The 22,152-nt window shown below is 43.6% G+C and overlaps 1 protein-coding gene across 1 annotated transcript in view; it reads right to left on the bottom strand.

The window, feature by feature from the left end:
* Positions 1–19,734, bottom strand: part of LOC116982488 (cytochrome b5) — a 30,331-nt gene extending 10,597 nt beyond the window's left edge. The window contains exons 1-3 of the mRNA XM_033035730.1: positions 19,508–19,734; positions 10,296–10,424; positions 4,439–4,465 (exon numbers count right to left, since the gene is read on the bottom strand). Coding sequence (XP_032891621.1) covers positions 4,439–4,465; positions 10,296–10,424; positions 19,508–19,729 — 378 coding nt within the window. The 5' untranslated portion in view covers positions 19,730–19,734. The remainder of the gene's footprint in view (positions 1–4,438; positions 4,466–10,295; positions 10,425–19,507) is intronic.
* Positions 19,735–22,152: the final 2,418 nt, after the last annotated feature.

The raw sequence follows: 22,152 nt of genomic DNA on the forward strand, positions 1-22,152 counted from the left end.
CCCCCCCCAGGGACCGCCAGTCTCATAATGGCTTCTTTGACTTTCATTGGCACAACTTTGGCCCTTGATAAACAGCAATAAAAGTTTCCAAAGGTGATGGAAAGACTGGAGGAAAGACTAGATGCTGAGAGCTCTCTCATACCTGCATTAAGGAGGCATTTAAACACACCTGAGCAATTACAAACACCTGTGAAGCCATGTGTCCCAAACATTATGGTGCCCTGAAATGTGGGGACTATGTATAAACACTGCTGTAATTTATACATGGTGAAACCAAAATGTATAAAAATGGCATTTAATAAAATCTGACAATGTGAACTTTAACCATATGTGATTTTTTTTTAACCTAAAACCATCCACCCACAAACCTGCACGTCTTTGGGATGTGGGAGGAAACCAGAGCACCCTGAGGAAACCCACAAGGTCACAGGGAGAACATGCAAACTCCACACAGACAGCACACAAGGTCAGGATCGAACCCAGTCTCTGGCACTGAGGCAACAGCTCTACCAGCTGCATCACCTTGCTGCGCACAGTTCTTGCATATCAAATCCTTAGAAAGCTTGAATTCGCTTTACAGTCTGACTTAATTTTGAAGTCTCAATATTGGTATTGAATTTTTATTGTCGCGTGTACCAAGGTGCAGCGAAAAGCTTGCTTGTATGCTATCCAATTAAATCAGATCATACTATGTACAAATACAATCAAGCCATATACAAGTATAACAGAAAGTGCAAAGAGAAAAATACCAGAGTGTAGAATAAGTGTAGACTAAGAGATAGTGGAAACTGGCACTTTGGCTCACCGAGTCTACACCGACCAACAATCACACAGTACACTAGCACTATCCTACACACTAGGGACAATTTACAGAAGCCAATTAACCTACCCGTATGCCTTTCAAGTGTTGAAAGAAAGAGCATCCGGTGAAAATTCATCAGGTACAGGGAGAAAGTACAGACTCCGTAAAGCCAACACTCATAGTCAGAATCAAACCTGGGTCTCCGGCGCTGTAAGGCAGCAAACTCTATCGGTGTACCACAGTGCCGCCCAGTTTACACCAATGTGGCATTACAATGGAGAAAAAGTCCACTGTCTGCAATGAGTTAGGTTGGAAGATCAGGACTACACCCTAGTTTATAGGAGGACCATTCAGTCGTCTGATAACAGAAGGAAGGCGCTGTTTCTAAGTCTGTTGGTATTTGCTTTAAGCCTTTGTGTCTTCAGGAGAGGGCAGAAGAGGGAATGAGCAGGGTGAAAAAGGTCCTTGATTATGTTGGTATTGCCGTAATGTGAGAAACACAGTGCCAGATTGTTCGCAGCAAAATAGAAATCAAGAAAAAACAAATAATCTGGTTAAAGTTTAAATATTAGAAAGAACTCCAGGGATATTTAACCTCCTTTCTTTCTGAACAATGCCATAGGATCTTTTAGTTTTTTAGTTTGGAGATACAGCACGGAAACAAGTCAAGTCAAATCACATTTATTTATATAGCACATTTAAAAAACAACTCTCGTTGGCCAAAGTGCTTTACATTTGTTATAAGAATAGTATAAACAAACAAACTACATACTTACAGTGGCTTGCAAAAGTATTCATACCCCTTGAACTTTTCCACATTTTGTCACGTTACAACCACAAACGTAAATGTATTTTATTGGGATTTTATGTGATAGACCAACACAACGTGGTGCATAATTGTGAAGTGAAAGGAAAATGATACATGGTTTTCAAATTCTTTTACAAATAAAAAACTGAAAAGTGTGGCGTGCAAAAGTATTCAGCCCCCCTGAGTCAATACTTTGTAGAACCACCTTTCGCTGCAATTACAGCTGCAAGTCTTTTGGGGTATGTCTCTACCAGCTTTGCACATCTAGAGACTGAAATTTTTGCCCATTCTTCTTTGCAAAATAGCTCAAGCTCAGTCAGATTGGATGGAGAGCATCTGTGAACAGCAATTTTCAAGTCTTGCCAGAGATTCTCAATTGGATTTAGGTCTGGACTTTGACTGGGCCATTCTAACACATGAATATGCTTTGATCTACACCATTCCATTGTAGCTCTGGCTGTATGTTTAGGGTCGTTGTCCTGCTGGAAGGTGAACCTCCGCCCCATTCTCAAGTCTTTTGCAGACTCTAACAGGTTTTCTTCCAAGATTGCCCTATATTTGGCTCCATCCATCTTCCCATCAACTCTGACCAGCTTCCCTGTCCCTGCTGAAGAAAAGCATCCCCACAGCATGATGCTGCCACCACCATGTTTCACAGTGGGGATGGTGTGTTCAGGGTGATGTGCAGTGTTAGTTTTCCGCCACACATAGCGTTTTGCATTTAGGCCAAAAACTTCAATTTTGGTCTCATCTGATCAGAGCACCTTCCTCCACATGTTTGCTGTGTCCCCCACATGGCTTGTGGCAAACTGCAAACGGGACTTCTTATGGCTTTTTTTCAACAATGGCTTTCTTCTTGCCACTCTTCCATAAAGGCCCAATTTGTGGAGTGCACAACTAATAGTTGTCCTGTGGACAGATTCTCTCACCTGAGCTGTGGATCTCTGCAGCTTCTCCAGAGTTACCATGGGCCTCTTGGCTGCTTCTCTGATCAATGCTCTCCTTGCCCGGCCTGTCAGTTTAGGTGGACGGCCATGTCTTGGTAGGTTTGCAGTTGTGCCATACTCTTTCCATTTTCGGATGATGGATTGAACAGTGCTCCGTGAGATGTTCAAAGCTTGGGATATTTTTTTATAACCTAACCCTGCTTTAAACTTCTCCACAACTTTATCCCTGACCTGTCTGGTGTGTTCCTTGGGCTTCATGATGCTGTTTGTTCACTAATGTTCTCTAACAAACCTCTGAGGCCTTCACAGAACAGCTGTATTTATACTGAGATTAGATTACACACAAGTGGACTCTATTTACTAATTAGGTGACTTCTGAAGGCAACTGGTTGCACTGGATTTTATTTAGGGGTATCAGAGTAAAGGGGGCTGAATACTTTTGCACGCCACACTTTTCAGTTTTTTTATTTGTAAAAAAATTTGAAAACCATGTATCATTTTCCCTCCACTTCACAATTATGCGCCACTTTGTGTTGGTCTATCACATAAAATCCCAATAAAATACATTTACGTTTGTGGTTGTAACGTGACAAAATGTGGAAAAGTTCAAGGGGTATGAATACTTTTGCAAGCTACTGTATATACATATAACCCTCGCTCAGTGGACGTCAGGAAAGGCTTGGGAGTATAGATAAGATTTTAGTCTTGACTTAAAGGAGTCGATGGAGGGGGCAGTTCTGATGGGAAGGGGGATGCTGTTCCACAGTTTAGGAGCTGCAACCGCAAAGGCGCGGTTGCCCCTAAGCTTATGCCTAGACCGCAGGGTATTCAGCAGCCCCAAGTCAGCTGATCTGAGGGACCTGGAGGTGGAGTGGTGGGTGAGAAGACTTTTAATGTAGGAGGGGGCAAGCCCATTGAGGGCTTTGTAGACATAGAGGAGGGACTTGAAATGTTTACGGAACCGCACAGGGAGCCAGTGGAGAGAGGCCAGGATCGGGGTGATGTGGTCCCTTTTTTCGGGTGCCCGTCAGGAGTCTCGCTGCGGCGTTTTGGATCAGTTGCAGGCGGGACAGGGAAGATTGGCTGATGCCAGTGTAAAGAGAGTTGCAGTAATCTAGGCGGGAGGAGATAAATGTGTGGATGATCTTTTCGAGGTCATCAAAGTGGAGGAATTGTTTAATTTTAGCTATCGTCCGAAGCTGAAAGAAGCTAGCTTTTACCATGGCATTGACTTGTTTGTCAAATTTCAGTGCTGAGTCAAAGTAGAAAAGTATGAACAAAATATCAATGACAATGATCAGCATTAATCATTTCCCACCTAAATTCCATGTGAAGTGAAAGCAAAAGAGCCCATTAGACAGAAAGTAGTAAAATGGCCAGTCAATAGAGCTATTTCTTCACAGCCTGTGTTCCAAATTAAATCCTGACATCTGGTGCTCTGTTTGAGGTTTACACATTCTCAATGTGACCATGGGCTTTACCTCAGGTAATCTGGTTTCCTCCCATATCCCAAAAATGTGTGGATTGGTAAATTAATTGTCCACTGTACATTGCTCCCACTGTGCAAGTGAACAAAAGGATCTTTGGGGGTGGTTGGGGAGAATAAAAATAGAATTAATATAGGATATACACTAGGTGTAAATTAGTGCTTGACGGTCACTGTAGACTTGGTGGGATAAGAGATCTGTTTCCAAGATGTTTTATTTGCTGCTTACTTTCAACAGAAAATTGGAAATGACAGTAAAAGCTGTCTGCAACATCACTAGCATTAATTTCTACAAGATTATTATTTTTATTTACAAGATTGGATAAATTGTTCAATCAGCACATTATTATTGCACAACATATATTTATAATCAGTATGATAACTTCTTTCCTTACCTTAGAACTTTCATTTTTACGATCGGCCTACAAAAGAAACATTTATTTTTAAAATGTAAGCTAGAAACGAAAAAGCTACTAAAGGTTGTAAATCTGATACAAAAAATAAATTGCTGAAAATAATTCAGCGGTCCAAACTGCATCTGTGCAGAAAGAAACAGGTTTGACCATAAACATCGGCATTGTTTCTCTCTCCTCAGATGCTAGTTGACCAGGCATGCATTTCTAGGTTTTTACTTTAAGATACAACTGGCTGCAACAACGCCTTGTTTAAAAAATTGAAGTGATATTTCGTGAAAGTACATACTATTTTGCAACAGAAAAGATTGTTTTTGAAATACACAACTCCCTTCAACCGCAACAATGAGATCTTTCTATGACTAGAATCAGTGGAAATAGATCCCTATTAATCAGGCATATTTTTATCCTTTGTCTTTTTTCCGAATGATAACAGGTGCAAAAGTAACAGGTTTCTCCTAGCGGGTGACTTTAATTTCCCCAATATTGCCTGGGGCTTACTTAGAACAAATTCTGGCCTGTCTAATCCTTATGTACAGTATATTCGAGGACCTCCTAAACCTGTATGTCCAACTCAAGAGGGGGATCATACTGGACATGATATTGAGAAATAAACCTGGTTGGCTGACGAGTGTTTCAGTGTCAAGCATGAGACAGGAAAAAAATGAAAAAAGAGGAAGATGGCAGTCCAGGGGGCAGAGCCCCCTTTATGCAGATAATTTTTGATAATTATACCTTGAAATGACACTATTTCCTTGCTTGTTTACCCTTAATTTATATTGTAATTTTTTTAAATTATACCTTACAATAACACATTTAACCTGATTGACTCAGGTAAAAAAAAAAGAACATTGTAGTGTCTATGACATACAGACTTGAATGCTTTTGTTTTTCAAATGAAAGTTCTTTATTTTAACACTGTATTGAGTCATATACTAGATGGATGCAATGTATTCCCATTATCTTTCATGGGTTGGCCAAGTCTTGATACAGACTAAATAAATTATACAATAAATAAAGATATAGTGCAATAATAATAGATTGTTATTGTTCAGAGCTTATTTGATGTTGTGGTTAATAGCCTGATGGCTGTGGGGAAGATGCTGTTCCTGAACCGGGATGTTACAGATGTCAGGCTCCTGTACCTTCCTACCGATGGCAACGGTGAAATGAGTGTGTGACCAGGATGGTGTGGGCCTTTGTTGATGTTGGCAGCCTTTTTGAGGCAGCGACTGCGACAGATCCCTTCAATGGTTGGGAGGTCAGAGCCGGTGATGGCCTGGGCAGTGGTCGAACATTGTGCAGTCTTTTCCACTCCTGGACGTTCAAGTTGCCGAACCAGACCACGATGCAACCAGTCAGTATGCTCTCTACTGTGCACCTGTAGAGGTTCGAGAGAGTCCTCCTTGACATACCAACTCTCCGTAATCTTCTCAGGAAATAAAGGCGCTGATGTGCTTTCTTTATAATTGCATCAGTGTGCTGGGACCAGGAAAGATCTTCGGAAATATGCACGCCCAGGAATTTGAAGCTTTTGACCCTTTCCACCATTGTCTCGTTGATGTAAACGGGATTGTGGGTCCCTATCCTTCCCCTTCCAAAGTCCACAATCAGTTCCTTGGTATTACTGGTGTTGAGAGCCAGGTTTTGTGCTGGCATCATTTTGTCAATTGTCAAGGGGGTAGAGTTGTAGCAGGGGAGGGAGTTTGGGGGAGGGGGGGTAAGGGGATCGTTGTACCAGGAGAAGGATTGGGGAGGGATAGGGGGAGCGTTGTACCAGGGGAGGGGGGTAAAGGGAGAGTTGTACCAGGGGAGGGAGTGGGGTATTAAGGGGTGAGTTGTACCAGGGGAGGGAGTGGGGGGGGGGGGGGGGGTTCAGGGGAGAGTTGTACCAGGGGAGGGAGTGGGGTGGGGGTTGTAATGGGAGAGTTGTACCAGGAGAGGGAGAGGGGGGGGTAAGGGGAGCGTTGTACCAGGGGAGTGGGGGGGGGGGTAAGGGGAGAGTTATACTAGGGGAGGGTCAGAGAGTGGGGGGAAGGGCAGAGTTGGGGCAGTAGAGGGGGGGGGGGAGGGAGGAGATTAGCATAAATGTGCCCAATTAAGGGGGAGGGGGTAGAGTTGAGCCGATGGTGGGAGCACAGCGTCCACGTCCGTCCAACCTCGGGAGAGCAGCAGCAGCAGTGGCGGCTCCCGCTTTCCATCCAGATTGGGGCTGCGGCTGAGGGTGAACCCTCCCTCTTCGCCCTGCGGTCCCGGTGCCGTACCGGCGTCTGCTTCCCATCGTGACACGAGAGAGGGGCAGACGGCGTGACGCTAAAGCGGAAAGCCATTGAAAGCTGAGATTTCGACAGATTTTTTTTTTTAAACCAATTTTTCTTTTTTGAAAGGGGATGTGTTCATTAGGATCAGTCAACACATCCTTGTATGCAGTAGGTCACGTCTTACTAACTTGATCGAGTTTTTTTGAGGAGGTCGTGAAGGTGACCAATGAAGATTTGGTGGTGGATGTTATCTACATGGATTTTGGAAATTCATTTGATGAAGTCCCCATGGTAGAAAAAACAGAAGATTACGATCCACAGGATTTACAATAACTTGGTCGTATGGATTCAAAACTCGGCTTACTCACAGAAGACAGAGGGTTGTGGGGGGAGGATGTTATTCTGGCTGGAGGTATGTGTCCGGTAGAGTTCTGCAGGGATCTGTGCTGGGACTTCTGTTGTTTGTGATATATATAAAAGGCATGGACGTAAATGTAGATGGATTGGTTTGCAAGTATGCAGATGACGCCAAGATTGCTGGAGTTGTATACAGTGCGGAAGGCTGCCAAAGAATACAACGGAATATAGATCAACTACAGAAATGGGCAAAGAAATGACCGATGGAGTTTATTCCAAGCAAGTGTAGATGTTACACTTAGGGAGAGCAAATGTAAGGGGAAGGTATCCAGTTGATGGCAAGACACTGAACAGCATTTATGTAGGGAAGGGTCTTGGGGTCTAGGTCTATAGTCCCCTGAAAGTGACAACATTGGTAAAGATGTATGGTATGCTTGTCTTCATTGGTTAGGGCACCAAGTGCAAGAATCAGGAAGTCAGAATACAACTCTATAAGTCTTCAGTTAGGCAGCATTTTGAATACAGTGTTCAGATGGAGAGGGTGCAGTTGAGGTTTACCAGAAAACTGCCTTGATCAGGAGGCATTAACTAGGTATGTTGCAAAACTTACCTTCAGCGGCGCTGCAGTTCTGCCGCTGCCCGTGTGCGCGACTTTGGCGCCTTTGAGAGGGGGGCGGGTTTAAAACACGATTTTCTCTAGGCTGTTGAAATCGATGTTGTTCAGCCTACTTACTTGCTGACGAAAAATTGCTGCGAAATTCGTTCGCTGCAGGTATTTTTAAACTAAATTGGGTTATTTAATTGTTATAGTAGATTAAAAATCCGCGAACCCCGACAACGGGACGGATCTCATATAGGGGACAAGGCAAGGTAGGTTGTTTATTTTTACATTAAAAAGAGCTTCTTAAGATCCCTTTATACAAAATTTTATGTTGCGAGTAGCTGACATGGGGGCCCATTCAATCCCGCAGTATCTTTCATGCCATATGGGCTTCAAATCCACCGCAATGGCAGCATACTAAACCAGCGCGTTCCACAGAATCCCACTCGCAAGCTGATTTAAATGGCCATTAATTTACAGCAATTGAACACTAAATCCCTTCCATATTGGCCTATAAATTAATGTCAATGAGATTTAAAAATCATAGAAACATAGAAACATAGAAATTAGGTGCAGGAGTAGGCCATTCGGCCCTTCGAGCCTGCACCGCCATTCAATATGATCATGGCTGATCATCCAACTCAGTATCCCGTACCTGCCTTCTCTCCATACCCTCTGATCCCCTTAGCCACAAGGGCCACATCTAACTCCCTCTTAAATATAGCCAATGAACTGGCCTCGACTACCCTCTGTGGCAGGGAATTCCAGAGATTCACCACTCTCTGTGTGAAAAAAGTTCTTCTCATCTCGGTTTTAAAGGATTTCCCCCTTATCCTTAAGCTGTGACCCCTTGTCCTGGACTTCCCCAACATCGGGAGCAATCTTCCTGCACCTAGCCTGTCCAACCCCTTAAGAATGATCATGTTTTATTGTGAATTCTTTGTGAATGTTCTTTGGACACTTAAGCTATTTAAAAATGTTAATCTTTCCTTAAGAAATGCATAGATGTGTAGATCTAGTAATTGAATTTTGGAATTAGCTACAATTGGGTAACTAACTAATTATATGCTTGAATTTCAGGTCATCCAAGTAAGATTGTTTAATATTTGTTTCAGAATGCTTCAATCTATAATAACTGAAAATTTCTTTCAGTTCTCTTAATTTTTAATAAAGTTATGGGCTTTAGATTGTTCTTGATCACAGCTTTTGTGTTAAGTCAATGGAAAATCAATAGGGAACAAGATGCTAATTTCCGAGTATGAAAATGGCCATAACTTTTTTAATACTGAAGATATGAAAGTGAATTAGATGTCAAATTAAACTTCTTTTTATGCTTTATCTGATGGGATAAATTGCAGACTTGATTTTTAAAATCTCAAAATTTTGTAACATTGCTACATTAACAAGGGGAGGTGGAACAAACTCGGATTTTTTCTCTGGAATGGCAGAGGTTGAGGACTGATAAAAGTATATAACATTATATATTATAATTATAAGTATATAAAAAGTATATAAGAGTTGAGCAGGGCTCGAAATTAGCGGTTGCCCAGGTGCCACTGACCACCCAAAGTGCCGCCGGGCAACCTAAGCACCTAGTCATTTTGCCCGGCTTGGCACGTAGATACTGGTTTATACCAAAGATATACACAAAAAACTGGAGTAACTCAGCGGGTCAGGCAGCATCTCTGGAGAAAAGGAATGTGACGTTTTGTGTCGGCGTCGGCTGTAATGCGTGAGAAAGATGTTTAGTTTGTGACTTTATTTGAAGCAAAAATAATATGTGAATGCTTCATTGAGCATTATTCCGACTGGTAACTGCGCACTTCATCTGAGCACATTATCGCACGCGTCATGCAAGCCATCTTTAAATGACCACCTAAACTGTCATTTGGCAACCTAAAAAGCTGCCACGGTTGCGCGTCTGGCAACAGGGAAAAAAAGTTAAGCGAGAGCCCTGTTGAGACCTGATAGACGTATATACAATCATGAGAGGCATAGGTGGGATAGACAGTCGGAACCTTTTCCCCAGGATGGAAATATCAATGACGAGAAGTCATAGCATTAGGGTGAGAGGCAAAGTTTAAAGAAGATGTGCAAGGCAAGCTTTTGGTTTACATAGTGGGTGGTAAGTGCCTAGAACATGCTGCCTAGGGTGGTAGTGAAGTTAGATATGATAGTGTTTTCAGAGGCTTCTAAATAGGCATATGGATATGCAGGGAATGGAGTGATATGTGTCATATGAAGCCAGATGAGATTAGTTTATCTTGGCATCATGTTTGTCTCAGACATTGTGGACATTTGTGCAAACCATGGAAATTTAAATAACTTGAAACTAAAGGGCCTGTCTCACTTGGCTATTTTTTCAGGCGACTGCCGACATCATTGACTGACACATCAGGTCACTGAAAAACAAGCAGCGTGATGACGTATGATGTGGCGTGATGGCGTATATCGCGCAGTGTTTTTTCAAGTGTCGCAACTTTTTTTTGTCGCCTCTGGATTTTGAAATATTCAAAATCTTTTGGTGACACTGATATGATGCCGGCAAAATCGCCAAGTGGGACAGGTCCTTAAGTTAAACATTCAATACACCAGGAGCAACATAAATTATATTCCATACCAAATCAAGTTCTCCAATGAAATACTGCTTCAGCATCTCTCTGGCATCAGATGAATGTCCCACATCTTCAAAGCTTTCTGTGGCATCCCCTCCAGCTTGTTCAAAGAGCACCTCCTCTCCACCAGGATGCTGCAACAAAAATGTTAGCAATTCAAAAATAAATCCAGATCAGAATTTCCTTGGTTTGATGTAAATAAACCATCTACAACATTATGCTCTCACCAAGGTTTCAATATTACATTACTACACAGAGGAGCAGATTTAGACCATTCAGCCCTCGAGTCTGCTCCGTCATTGAATCACGGCTGATCTGTTTTTCTCTATCAACCCCATTCTCCTGCCTTCTCATAGAAAATAGGTGCAGCCCATTCGGCCCTTCGAGCCCGCACCATCATTCAATATGATCATGGCTGATCATCCAAAATCAGTACCCCATTCCTGCTTTCTCCCCACATCCCTTGATTCCGTTAGCCATAAGAGCTATATCTAACTCTCTCGTGAATACATCCCCATAATCTTTGACACCATTCCCAATCAAGAACCTATCAATCACCGTCAAAAAAATGCCTAATGTTAAGTCCTCCACAGCCATCTGTGGCAATGTATTCCACAGATTTATCAACCTCTGGCCAAAGAAACACCTATTTACCTCCATTTTGAAGGGATGTCCTTATATTCTGAGGCTGTGCCCTCTGGTTCCAGACTCTCCCACCACTAGACATATCCTTTCCACTTCCACTCTATCTAGACATTTCATTATCTAGTAGGGTTCAATGAGATCCTTCCTTATCCCAAACTCTAGTAAGTACAGGCCCAAAGCCTTCAAACGCACATATGTTAACCCAATTGCCCCTGGATCATTCTTGCAAACCTCCTCTGAACCCTCTACAAAGCCGGAACATCCTTCCTTAGATATGGGGCCCAAAAATACTCACAATATTCCAAAAGTGGTCTCACCAGTGCCTGAAAAAGCCTCAGAACTACATGCTTGTTTTGATATTCTAGTCCCTTGGAAATGAATGCTAGCATCGCATTTGCTTTCCTTACTGTCAATTCAACCTGCAAATTCACTTTTTGGGAATCATGCACCAGCATTCCCAAGTCCCTTAGCACATCCAATTTCTATGAACCCTCTCTCCATTTAAAAAGTAGTCTACACCTTTATTCCTTCAACCAAAGTGCAAGACAATACTTTACTGCGCTGTGTTCCATATGTCACTTCTTTGCCAACTCTCTCAACCTGTCCAAGACTTCTTCAGCCTCCCCGCTTCAACATTATCTGCCCTTCCACCAATATTTGTATTATCCGCAAACCTGGCCACAAAGTGTTCTGCAGAGGTCAGTTTTGCGTCTGCTACTTTTCACGTTATGTGTTGATGATCTGGATGATCTTCCCTACAAGTATGCCGAGCCCTTGCAATGCATGATGAGTATTCCCCTCCCCCCCCCCATGTGACATCGTATCTATGATGTGTTCAAGCTGTATAAAAGGTTTAAAACAATTAGAGCTTCAAAGAGAAAACAAAAAGCTACTTCAGCACACCTAGTAGACCGTTTAGGAATTTCATTATGGGAGGAGTGGCAACGTTGATTCAACCAAGATGCCATAGATAAAACCTTATTTATCTGTACACGAATCATCAATATAAATCTATGAAAACAGATATAGTTGCTTACCAGTTTTCCTAAATTAAACTTAACTGAAAGATGAATTAGAATAATTGAGTTCCTCCTGATTAGTTGATGTCCAAGTAAATCACAATAATTTCCTCCCTTTCTCATCTTAATATTCAAGTAAGATCTTTCTCTGCAGGCCAATGGAACATTTTGGATAAGATATCAATCTGAAGGAATAAATATGAATTTACCGTATATATTTTTTTTAAGTCACAATTAATCATGAAGGTAGAAACACAGAAAATGGGCACTTCAGCCCTTCATGGCTATATTCAATGGTGGAGCAATCATGGCTAATCTATTCCTACATTCTACCAATGCTCTGTGATGCCTTATGTCTACAAATCTATCTACTTTATTTTCAAATACATTCAGTGACAGTCTCCATTGGCATTGATAGAGAATACTGCAGGTTCGCCACCTGATTTCTCTTCCTCTCAGTGCCAAATCCTAAGATTGTGCTCCCTCCTACCGACATGGAGGGAAACCGGGTTAACTTTGTGCTTTGTGGCATGGAACAAAAACAAGCAGCCCACTCATGGCCGTCCGAAGGGGGGGGTGCGTTGGGTGCGACCGCATCCCCCTTTTTTTCCCCTAAGAAAAAAGTCACCAAAAAGAACCAAAAAAAAAAACCGGAAAAAAAAATCAACGTTCCCACGCCACCCCCGCTGGGCCCACGCCACCCCCGCTGGGCCCACGCCACCCCCGCTGGGCACACGCCACCCCCACTGGGCCCACGTCACCCCCAGACACCCGCTGGGCCCGCGTTACCTTCATCTTTGCGCCCCCCCCCGGCAAGAAAGAGGGGGGGAGGAGAGAGAGAGGGGAAGGGAGAGTAGAGAGAGGAGAGAGATGGGGGAGGGGAGAGGGAAAGGGGGATTATCGAGTGAGATTGCAAAATTAAGGTAGGTTTTAGAGCTATTATATTTTCTCCTCCATATGAATAATATTAAACAATATCAAATATCAAACAATTGGAACTGGTTTCTTTTCCTTGATAACAATACTGAAAAACATGAATTCGATAGTTTGTGACATAAATACACATTTTAATGGGATCATTATATACAGATGTAACATTTCCATTTTGAGATCGGGGGGAGGGGGTCTGGGGGCAAATATGCGTCAAGCCGATAGCCTAATCGTTAAAGAGTTAAAAGATAGCCTAATCGATAAAGAGCTGAGAAGAGGAATCAGAGCTGCCAAGGAAAGGTACTCTGAGAAGTTGAGGAGCGAGTTCTCAGCTAATGACTCTTCTTCAGTTTGGAAGGGCATGTAAGAAATCACCAGCTATAAGAGGAAAGCCCCCCGCTCTTTGGACAATCGTCAGCTGACGAACGACCTGAATGAGTTTTACTGCAGGCTTGAAAATCAGAAACGTAACCCTGGTACCCCTTCCCCAACAAACACAGCCAGACCCCAGTCTGCAAAGAATGGACCCTGCACCCTCTCCTTCCCATTCACCACTTCACACCTACTTAAGACAAGGCTCCAGTATGAAAAGAGTGGACCCTTTCCCACCCCAACCAACACTTCACACCCACTCACAGCCTGACCTCAGTCTGCAAAGACTGGGCCCTTCCACACCCACCCCACTCCAATCACCACTTCACACCCAATGACTGCACCTCCACAGACACCTCTGTCAAGCTTATCAAGTTTGCGGATGACACAACCCTGATTGGACTGATCCAGGATGGGGGCCTCTGTACTCTTTTCAGTTTGACATCTTTCCTATAACATGGTGCCCAGAACTGAACACAATATTCTAAATGCGGTCCCACCAACGTCTTATACAACTGCAACATGACCTCCCAACTTCTATACTCAATACTCTGACTGATGAGGGCCAAAGTGCCAAAATACTTTTTGACCACCTGATCTACCTGCGACACGACCTTCAAGGAACCATGCAACCATCAACCATTCCTCTGCCCACCTGGCTAATTGATCCAGATCCTGCTGCAATCTTTCACAACCATCTTCACTATCTGCCAAACCACTCACTTCTGTATCATCAGCAAACTTGCTAATCTTGCCCTGTTCTGTGACGTTTCACAGAGTGCTGGAGTAACTCAGCGGGTCAGGCCGAGTATAGAAGTTGGGAGGTCATGTTGCAGTTGCATAAGAAGTTGGTGAGGCCGCATTCAGTGTATGGTGTTCAGTTCTGGACACCATGTTATAGGAAAGATGTCATCAAACTGGAAAGGGTACAGTCAAGATTTATGAGGATGTTGCCAGGACTAGAGGGCCAGAGCTATAGGGAGAGGTTGAGTAGGCTGGGACTCTATTTCATGGAGCACAGGAGGATGAGGGATGATCTAATAGAAGTGTATAAAATCATGATTTGAATAGATATGGTTGAGTCTTTTGCCCAGAGTAAGTGAATCGAGGAGGAGAGGACATAAGTTTAAGGTGAAGGGCAAAAGATTTAATAGGAATCTGTGGGGTATGTTTTCCACACAAAGGGTGGTAGGTAGGTGTATGGAACAAGCTGCCAGAGGAGGTAGTTGAGGCAGGGACTATCGCAACATTTAAGAAACAGTTAGACAGGTACATGGATAGGACAGGTTCGGAGGGATATGGATCAAACGTGGGCAGGTGGGACTAGTGCAGATGGGACATGCTGGGCCAAAGGGCCTGTTTCCACACTGTATCACTCTATGACTATCTTTCCCTCTCAAACCCATTCTCCTGCCTTCTCCCCATTACCTCTGACACCCGTATCCATCAAGAATCTATCAATCTCCTCCTGAAAAATGTCCATTGACTTGACCTCCACAGCTGCCTGTGGCAATGAATTCCACAGTTCACCACCCTCTGACTTGAGCAGAAATTCCTGCTCATCTCCTTCCTAAAGGAATGTCTTTTAATTCTGAGGCTGTGGCCACTGGTCCTAGACTCTCCCACTAGTGGAAACATCCTCTCCAAATCCACTCCATCCAGGTTTTTACCAGGCTGGGACAGACGGCAACAGCTTCACACCGTGTCCCAAAGCTTGTGTCCTGTCCTGCATCACCCAAGGCAGCAGAGATGTTATAGGAGAGGGCAAGCACCGTAACAAGGTAGCTCACAATGGTTTGGGTAACATTCAGGAATGTCTATGCATGGCACATCATGAATATTACTGAAGAACGGTCTTGACCCGAACTATAATCTCTACCTTTTCTCCAGAGATGCTGCCTGACCCACTGAGTTACTCCAGCACTCTGTGAAACGTCGCCTATTCATATTCTCCGCAGATGCTGCCTGACCCACTGAGTTACTCCAGCACTTTGTGACTATTTTCCCCTCACCCATCTGCCCAAGCCCACTCTCCCCCCTCTTATCCTATGTTCCTTTCCACCCATAAACCTCTCTCTGCCTTTACATTTCACTCCTCTTTCAAATCTGCTCTTCGTAACTTTTTAGTCATAGAATGATGCAGTGTGGAAATAGGCCCTTCAGCCCAACTTGCCCACACCGACCAACAGTCCCATCTAAACTAGTCCGACTCACACGCGTTTGGCCCATATCAATCTAAATCTGTCCTATCCATGTACGTGTCCAAATGTCTCTTAAATATTAGGATAGTCCCAGCCTTAACTACTTCCTCTGGCAGCTCGTTACATACACCCAGCACCCTTTGCGTGAAAAGGCTACCTCAGATTCCTGTTAATTTCTGAAATATTGGTCATAAATTTGGTGCAAAAATGCTCCAAAACAAGGCTCAGAATGGATCAGAGCATCTAAAACCCCTGAGCTTCCAGTGCCCTTAAGTGGGCCCTGGACCCTGGCATCGAGGGACTTCACGCTTCGCGCTCGTGATGTGCGCTGTACGCACACTATTTCACATTAAGTTTTTTGTAATCCTGTCACGCCACCCCCCTTTTTGGAAAGCTTCGTACGGGCCTGCCACTGAAGTGTATTTTCAGATGTACTGTCCTCTTTGGAGATAACCCTGTCATCACAAGAAGATACAAGATCATAATATCTGATGTGTTCATATATTTAGATATAACAAAGGATGATTTTTGTGACAGCAGAGTAACCCCCGGGCTGTCTTCATGGTAAGCAAGAGCTTAAAGATCTGACATTGGGCACTTATGGAAATATATAGCAATACATTAGGAAGCAATGATAAATAGCTCTTTTGGTAATGCAGGGGATGGAGTAGTTAATTGAGGGAGCCCAAGAAATGCAGGCAACCTGTGAAGGTATGTGGTAATTGACGTGTCCACTTCAAGTGCTATTAACCTGATAACTAAAGAGCCTGTCCCACTTGGCCGTCATTTGTGAGCCATTTACACGACCTGGTAGCGTGTGGGTAGCGCTGGACGGGCGCATGGAGTGTGGAGTTGAGCGCGGTATCGCGCAGAGCTCCAGGATTTTGTTCTGCACAAAATCATCGCGCACCACCGGCCTGTCACGTAAATGATGGCCAAGTGGGACACCCTGGCGCGGTGCAACGTTGCACCTCCAACAGCAGCAGCAGCAGGCAAGCAATCGCCGAGCTCTGCCTGGGGCTCACGGCCGTTGCGGATCCGGATCCGCCCCCACTCCTACTCCCAGAGTGGGGCCAAGACGATTGGAGATAGACACAAAATGCAGGAGTAACTCAGCGGGATCGCAGCGTCTCTAGAGAAGCAATGGGTGACGTTTCGGGTCGAGACTCTTCTTCAGACTGAGACATCATCCATTCCTTCTCTCCAGAGGTGCTGCCGGTCCTGCTGAGTTACTCCTGCATTTTGTGTCAGTCACTACCGGCCTGTCGCGTAAATGACGGCCAAGTGGTGTTTAGGGTTCAGAGGTCTGCAAGTACACAGTGATCGTGCAGGGAAAGTAATGCCCAAAGCAACTGTTTCATGCAACTCATCTTGCGTTGGTCAAGCAGTGAAAACTAAATGGCCACCCATTGGTTGAAGATGCTGCACCTTATTGCTCAATGCATATAAAATGCCATGCTTTGTACATTCAAAGCCCTCTTCTTATGGTGATAGACTGATATTTGACCAGGGTACAGACTTATGCAAGAGATTATTTTATTCCACAACTACTTTATATTTGTAGCTAAGGGCAGGTCTGGCAGAGAAAGGCAAAACCAATGACCCAATATCAACAAGTGTTCAAGACATGCACCTTTTTCTACAATGTTCCTTCGCAATACTCCCAAACACCAACTAACCACCATTGCCCCGCCCACACAATCCTATCTTTTTGCTAGATTCTGCACCTATTCTAGGATCTCTCCAGTCATACCATATTCGTGGGCATCCTTTCTGCTCCAGGCATGTTCCAGGGCTTCACAAAATTCTAGCAAATTATTTAACAGTTACTGTCCTCGAGTTCGAAAACAAAAATGTTTCTGCAGCCTTTGCATAGCACAAGTAAACTAATACTTCCCAGGACACAAGTATTTTGTTATGTGAGCATTATGTACAATATATTGGGAAGGATCAGGTGAAATTATTTATGCTCTCTGGTAAAAATATTGTATTGAAGGCACACCAGTCCCAATTGGTTTGATCTCACTGCAAACAGAAACACACCCAGGTTAATTTAATATTACTGCATTGTAATGCATTAAAAAAACAAATGGTTTGATTACACTCTTCAAAATGAATGTTAATATTGTCCAATATTTGTGTACCCTCCTATAACTTAAAATGAAATATGCTTCATGCAATATTTCATTATGCTTAAGTTTTCATGGTGTTCCCCCCCACCCCCCAAACTTGCCATGTCAATAAGACAATTTCTAAATTCCCAGGACCGGATATGCCTTTGGACAACATTTAAAATAGTGCAATATAATTTACGTCTTAAAAACATTTTTGTCCTAGGTAACACGATGGAACAATGAAAAAATATTCTCACAATTTGAAAACATTGTCTTAAGATCTCTGCTCGAAACCAGTGAAATACTTAAAATATGAATGCAGTGCCTAAATACTGAAAACAAAGTCTAAGTAACAATAATCAAATTTGGGGCTGCACTCGAATCAACAAGTATTACACAGGGGAAGCTAAAAAAGATATTCTTCAAATGTTAATGCACCTATCACGAGGGGTATCGCCTCAGCGCAGAGGGAGAAGAGGAGGGAAGAGACTGGAGACCTAAGACTTTTGCCTCCATCACAGTGAGGAGATGTTGGGTGGACTCACTGTGGTGGATGTTAATATGTGTTTATTGTTGTTTTTTATTGTATTGTATTGTATGTATGACTGCTTCAATTTCGTTCAGACTTCGGTCTGAATGACAATAAAAGGTAATCTAATCTAATTAGATTAATAACTTTCGCAATGTAAGTGTTAATGGACAATTTATCCAAAGCCATGGTGTTTACATCAATATTTTACTTGGTTCCACTTATTACCAAGCTCAGTTGGTTCATGTTGGCAAAACAAATTCTCCATAGCCTCACCCTCTCAATTCTGCAAATTATGCTTGTTTTGACTGAATCCATTGAAGAATTTTGCAACAAATGAGGTTGGATTTAAACCTTTTGGTTGACAACATCCATGTAAGATAAAAATCAGAACGACATTTAGAAAATATTTATTCAAACGCGAGTGTACTGTTGACAGTATCTTCCTGGATTTGGCAGATGATTAACAAATGACTGTTGGAGGAAACGACTGCTCAAGCTGAAAACCTGAAATAAAAACAGAAAATGCTGAAAACTTTCAGCAGGTCAGGTCCGATCTGTGGAGACGGTAGCAAAACTAACGTTTCAGTCAATTTGACCTTTTGGATAGAATAAAGATAAATGGTGAATGATTTTAAGTAATCTCGCATCCACTTCCATAAGCATAGGCTATGCAGTGAAACTAGTCAAGTGACCTAAGTACAATTGTTGTTAAATGTTTTAAACTTTAGTAGCATTGGGAGGACATGAATGAATGAAATAAGGGAAGGGTAACTGGATTTGGTCAGTGACAAAGTAAACTTAAAAGTAATGCTTTGGAAAATACATTAGAATGGGAAGATGCAACATGGGAATCTAATCTTGCTGGAAATTGACAATTTGGATTTATAGATGCTCAGATGTCCAATTCAAGGGAAGCATTAGTTAAAAAATGTATTTAAAAAAATAAGTGCCTGGACAAACACTTAAATCAGATTTAATCTGGTATCCTCTCCCATCTCTACAGGTGCAGCCTCTCCTCCACCATCACCTCCCAGTGGTCGGTGTGGACTTGGTGGACCAAATGCTCTATCTATATCTGTATGACTATATAAAATACCAAGTACACATTGCTTTAAATTGTACAGTAGTACAAATTCTAAAAGATGCAAGAAAATGTGCATATTACAAATATAGAATAACACGATAAGGCTTTAACATTTGAACACGGAGAAGTACTATTGCATTTTACTACGAACCCGGAATTTAAGTATAGGGACTTACATCCAAAAACGCAATGCACATTTAAATGGGACATTACATTTAAAAATTCGATCATACACGTTGAAAGATTATTGTAAAACCATTACATGTTGCAGAGGAAATTGAACGGGCGGCCTGGTGGCGTTTAACACACTCGAAACTGACCTCCTCCAGGAATTTAGTGACATCGTACACTTTGTCGTGTAAGACCAGCCACGTAGATTTGCTCTTGTCGTGAGTTTTCACTTCTTCCATTGAGAAATAGTTCACCTCCGGCTCATTGTCAACGCTGTCCGTTTTCTCCCCCATTTTGCACCTCCACCGGCTCTCTGAGCTACCGGCTGCTGCACTTCCCTGGTTCGGCGCCCGGGCGTCGCGTGACCTCATCACGTGACCGCCATCTCGCGACGGCTCAGGTGGCAACGGCCAATCGCGCGTTGGCGCTAGGCGCTCGAGCAGAGTCCACCGGAAACTAGGCTGTGGCGCACGTGACCTGCTTGCTGTGTGCATAGCAAAGATCACAGAGCGGACTTTGGCTGTGTGTCTTTGCTGAAGTGGACAATAGCTTGGCGTCAATGATCAAATCTTACCTGAATAATCTGCATCTGAATTACTTCAAAGAAATAAAAGGGATAAAAAGAACCATTTTCTTAGTAAATATGTTAGGAAAATGCAAAGGGAATATTGTTGATTTGAAATGATAATTCTTGATTAGTAGTACAGGTACAGGGGTTATGGGGAGAAGGCAGGAGAATAGAGGTTAGGAGGGAGAGATAGATCAGCTATGAATGGTGGAGTAGACTTGATGGGCCAAATGGCCTAATTCTACTATCTCTTATGACCTGATGAGAATAGTGGTTTTCAGTAAATATTCACATTTGACTATTATAATTATATTAAGGGATAGGACTGACCTGAATTTAAAAAAAATATATACATGAATATGTCAGGCTAGTTATATTGTTCTTAATCTTATCTGTGAATTCTGGCATTTATGTTTACATTGCACAATGCCAACTTTTCTATTGTTAAAAAAAATGTGATGAAAAATACTTGGTGGTAGACAAAAGTGCTGGAGCAACTCAGCGGGTGCGGCAGCATGTATGGAGCGAAGGAAATAAGCAACGTTTTGGGCCGAACCCCTTCTTCAGACTGATGCAGGGTGGGGGGGGGGGGTGGGAAGAAGAAAGGAAGAGGAGGAGCCAGAGAGCTGATGGAGAGCTGAGAAGGGGAGGAGACACCAAGGGCTACCTGAAATTGGAGAAGTCAATGTTCAAGCCGCTGGGGTGCAGACTGCCCAAGCGGAATATGAGGTGCTGCTCCAATTTCTGGTGGTGCTCATTCTGGCCATGGAGGAGGCCCAGGTCGGATACGGAATGGGAGGGGGAGTTGAAGTGCTGAGCCACAGGGTGATCAAGTTAGTTAATGCGTTTTAAGAGACTGCGCAGAGCAACTGAAAGATGTCTTCACAGACATTTTTAACATCTCACTCAGACAGGCAGTAGTGCCCAACTGTCTTAAGGGTGCCACCATCGTCCCTGTCCCGAAGAAACCAAACCCAGCCTGCCATAATGACTTTCGACCAGTGGCTCTTACACCCATAGTAATGAAGTGTTTTGAGCGACTGATTATGCAGCATATCAAAAATAGTCTACCTGCCGACCTAGACCCACTGCAGTTCGCCTACAGAGCCAACCGATCCACAGAGGACGCAGTCTCAACAACACTGAACCTCGTGCTGTCACACTTTGATCGGAAAAATACTTATGCCAGGATCCTCTTCATAGACTTCAGCTCTGCTTTTAACACAATCATTCCGCAGCAGCTGGTAGAGAAGTTGGAGCTATTGGGGGTTGATGCTGGCACATGTAACTGGGTCCTGAACTTTCTATCGCAACGGCAGCAAACAGTCGGGATGGGCAGTAGGACATCAAAAACCATAGCCGTGAGCACTGGCTCGCCCCAAGGCTGTGTCCTAAGCCCCCTGCTGTTTAGTCTGCTTACACACGACTGTACTGCTAGACTCGACAACAACAACTTCATCAACAAGTTCGCTGATGACACAACAGTGGTGGGTCTCATCAGTGACAATGATGAGTCGGCGTACAGGATGGAGGTGGAGCTGCTCACAGGGTGGTGCAAATCCCACAACCTCATTCTCAACGTGGGAAAAACTAAGGAGATGGTGGTTGACTTCAGGAGGGCGGGAAAACAACACCATACACCTCTGCACATCGATGGAGCTGATGTGGAAAGGGTCAGCAGCGTGAAGTTCCTAGCACTCCACCTGTCAGACGACCTGACGTCCACGACCAACACCACAGCACTGGTCAAGAGACCCCAGCAGCGACTACACCCTCTCCGAAGACTACGGAAAGCAGGTCTTCCCACTACACACCTACGAACTTTTTATAGGGGGACAATCGAGAACACATTAACCTACGGCATCATTTCCTGGTTCGGGAGCTGCAAGGCGTATGAACGGCACCAACTAGACAGGATTGTGAAGACCGCCAGCAGGATTATTGGTACTCCACACCCTTTCCTGCTGGACATATACAGGAAGAGATGTATCAGCAGAGCCATCTCCATCATCAAAGACCCCTACCACCCATCGCATCACATATTCTCCATCCTGCCATCTGGGAAGAGGTACAGGAGCATTAGCTGCAAAACCAGCAGGATGCTCCTCAGCTTCTTCCCGCAGGCTATAAGACTGATAAACGGACTTTGCCCCCTGCCAAAGTATCGTGCACCAACCACCAACCTGGACACACTGCAGCAGAGCCACTGTCGTGCCGCTGCCGATC

This window comes from Amblyraja radiata, chromosome 17, assembly GCF_010909765.2.
Source record: "Amblyraja radiata isolate CabotCenter1 chromosome 17, sAmbRad1.1.pri, whole genome shotgun sequence".
NCBI classification, from domain to species: Eukaryota; Metazoa; Chordata; class Chondrichthyes; order Rajiformes; family Rajidae; genus Amblyraja; species Amblyraja radiata.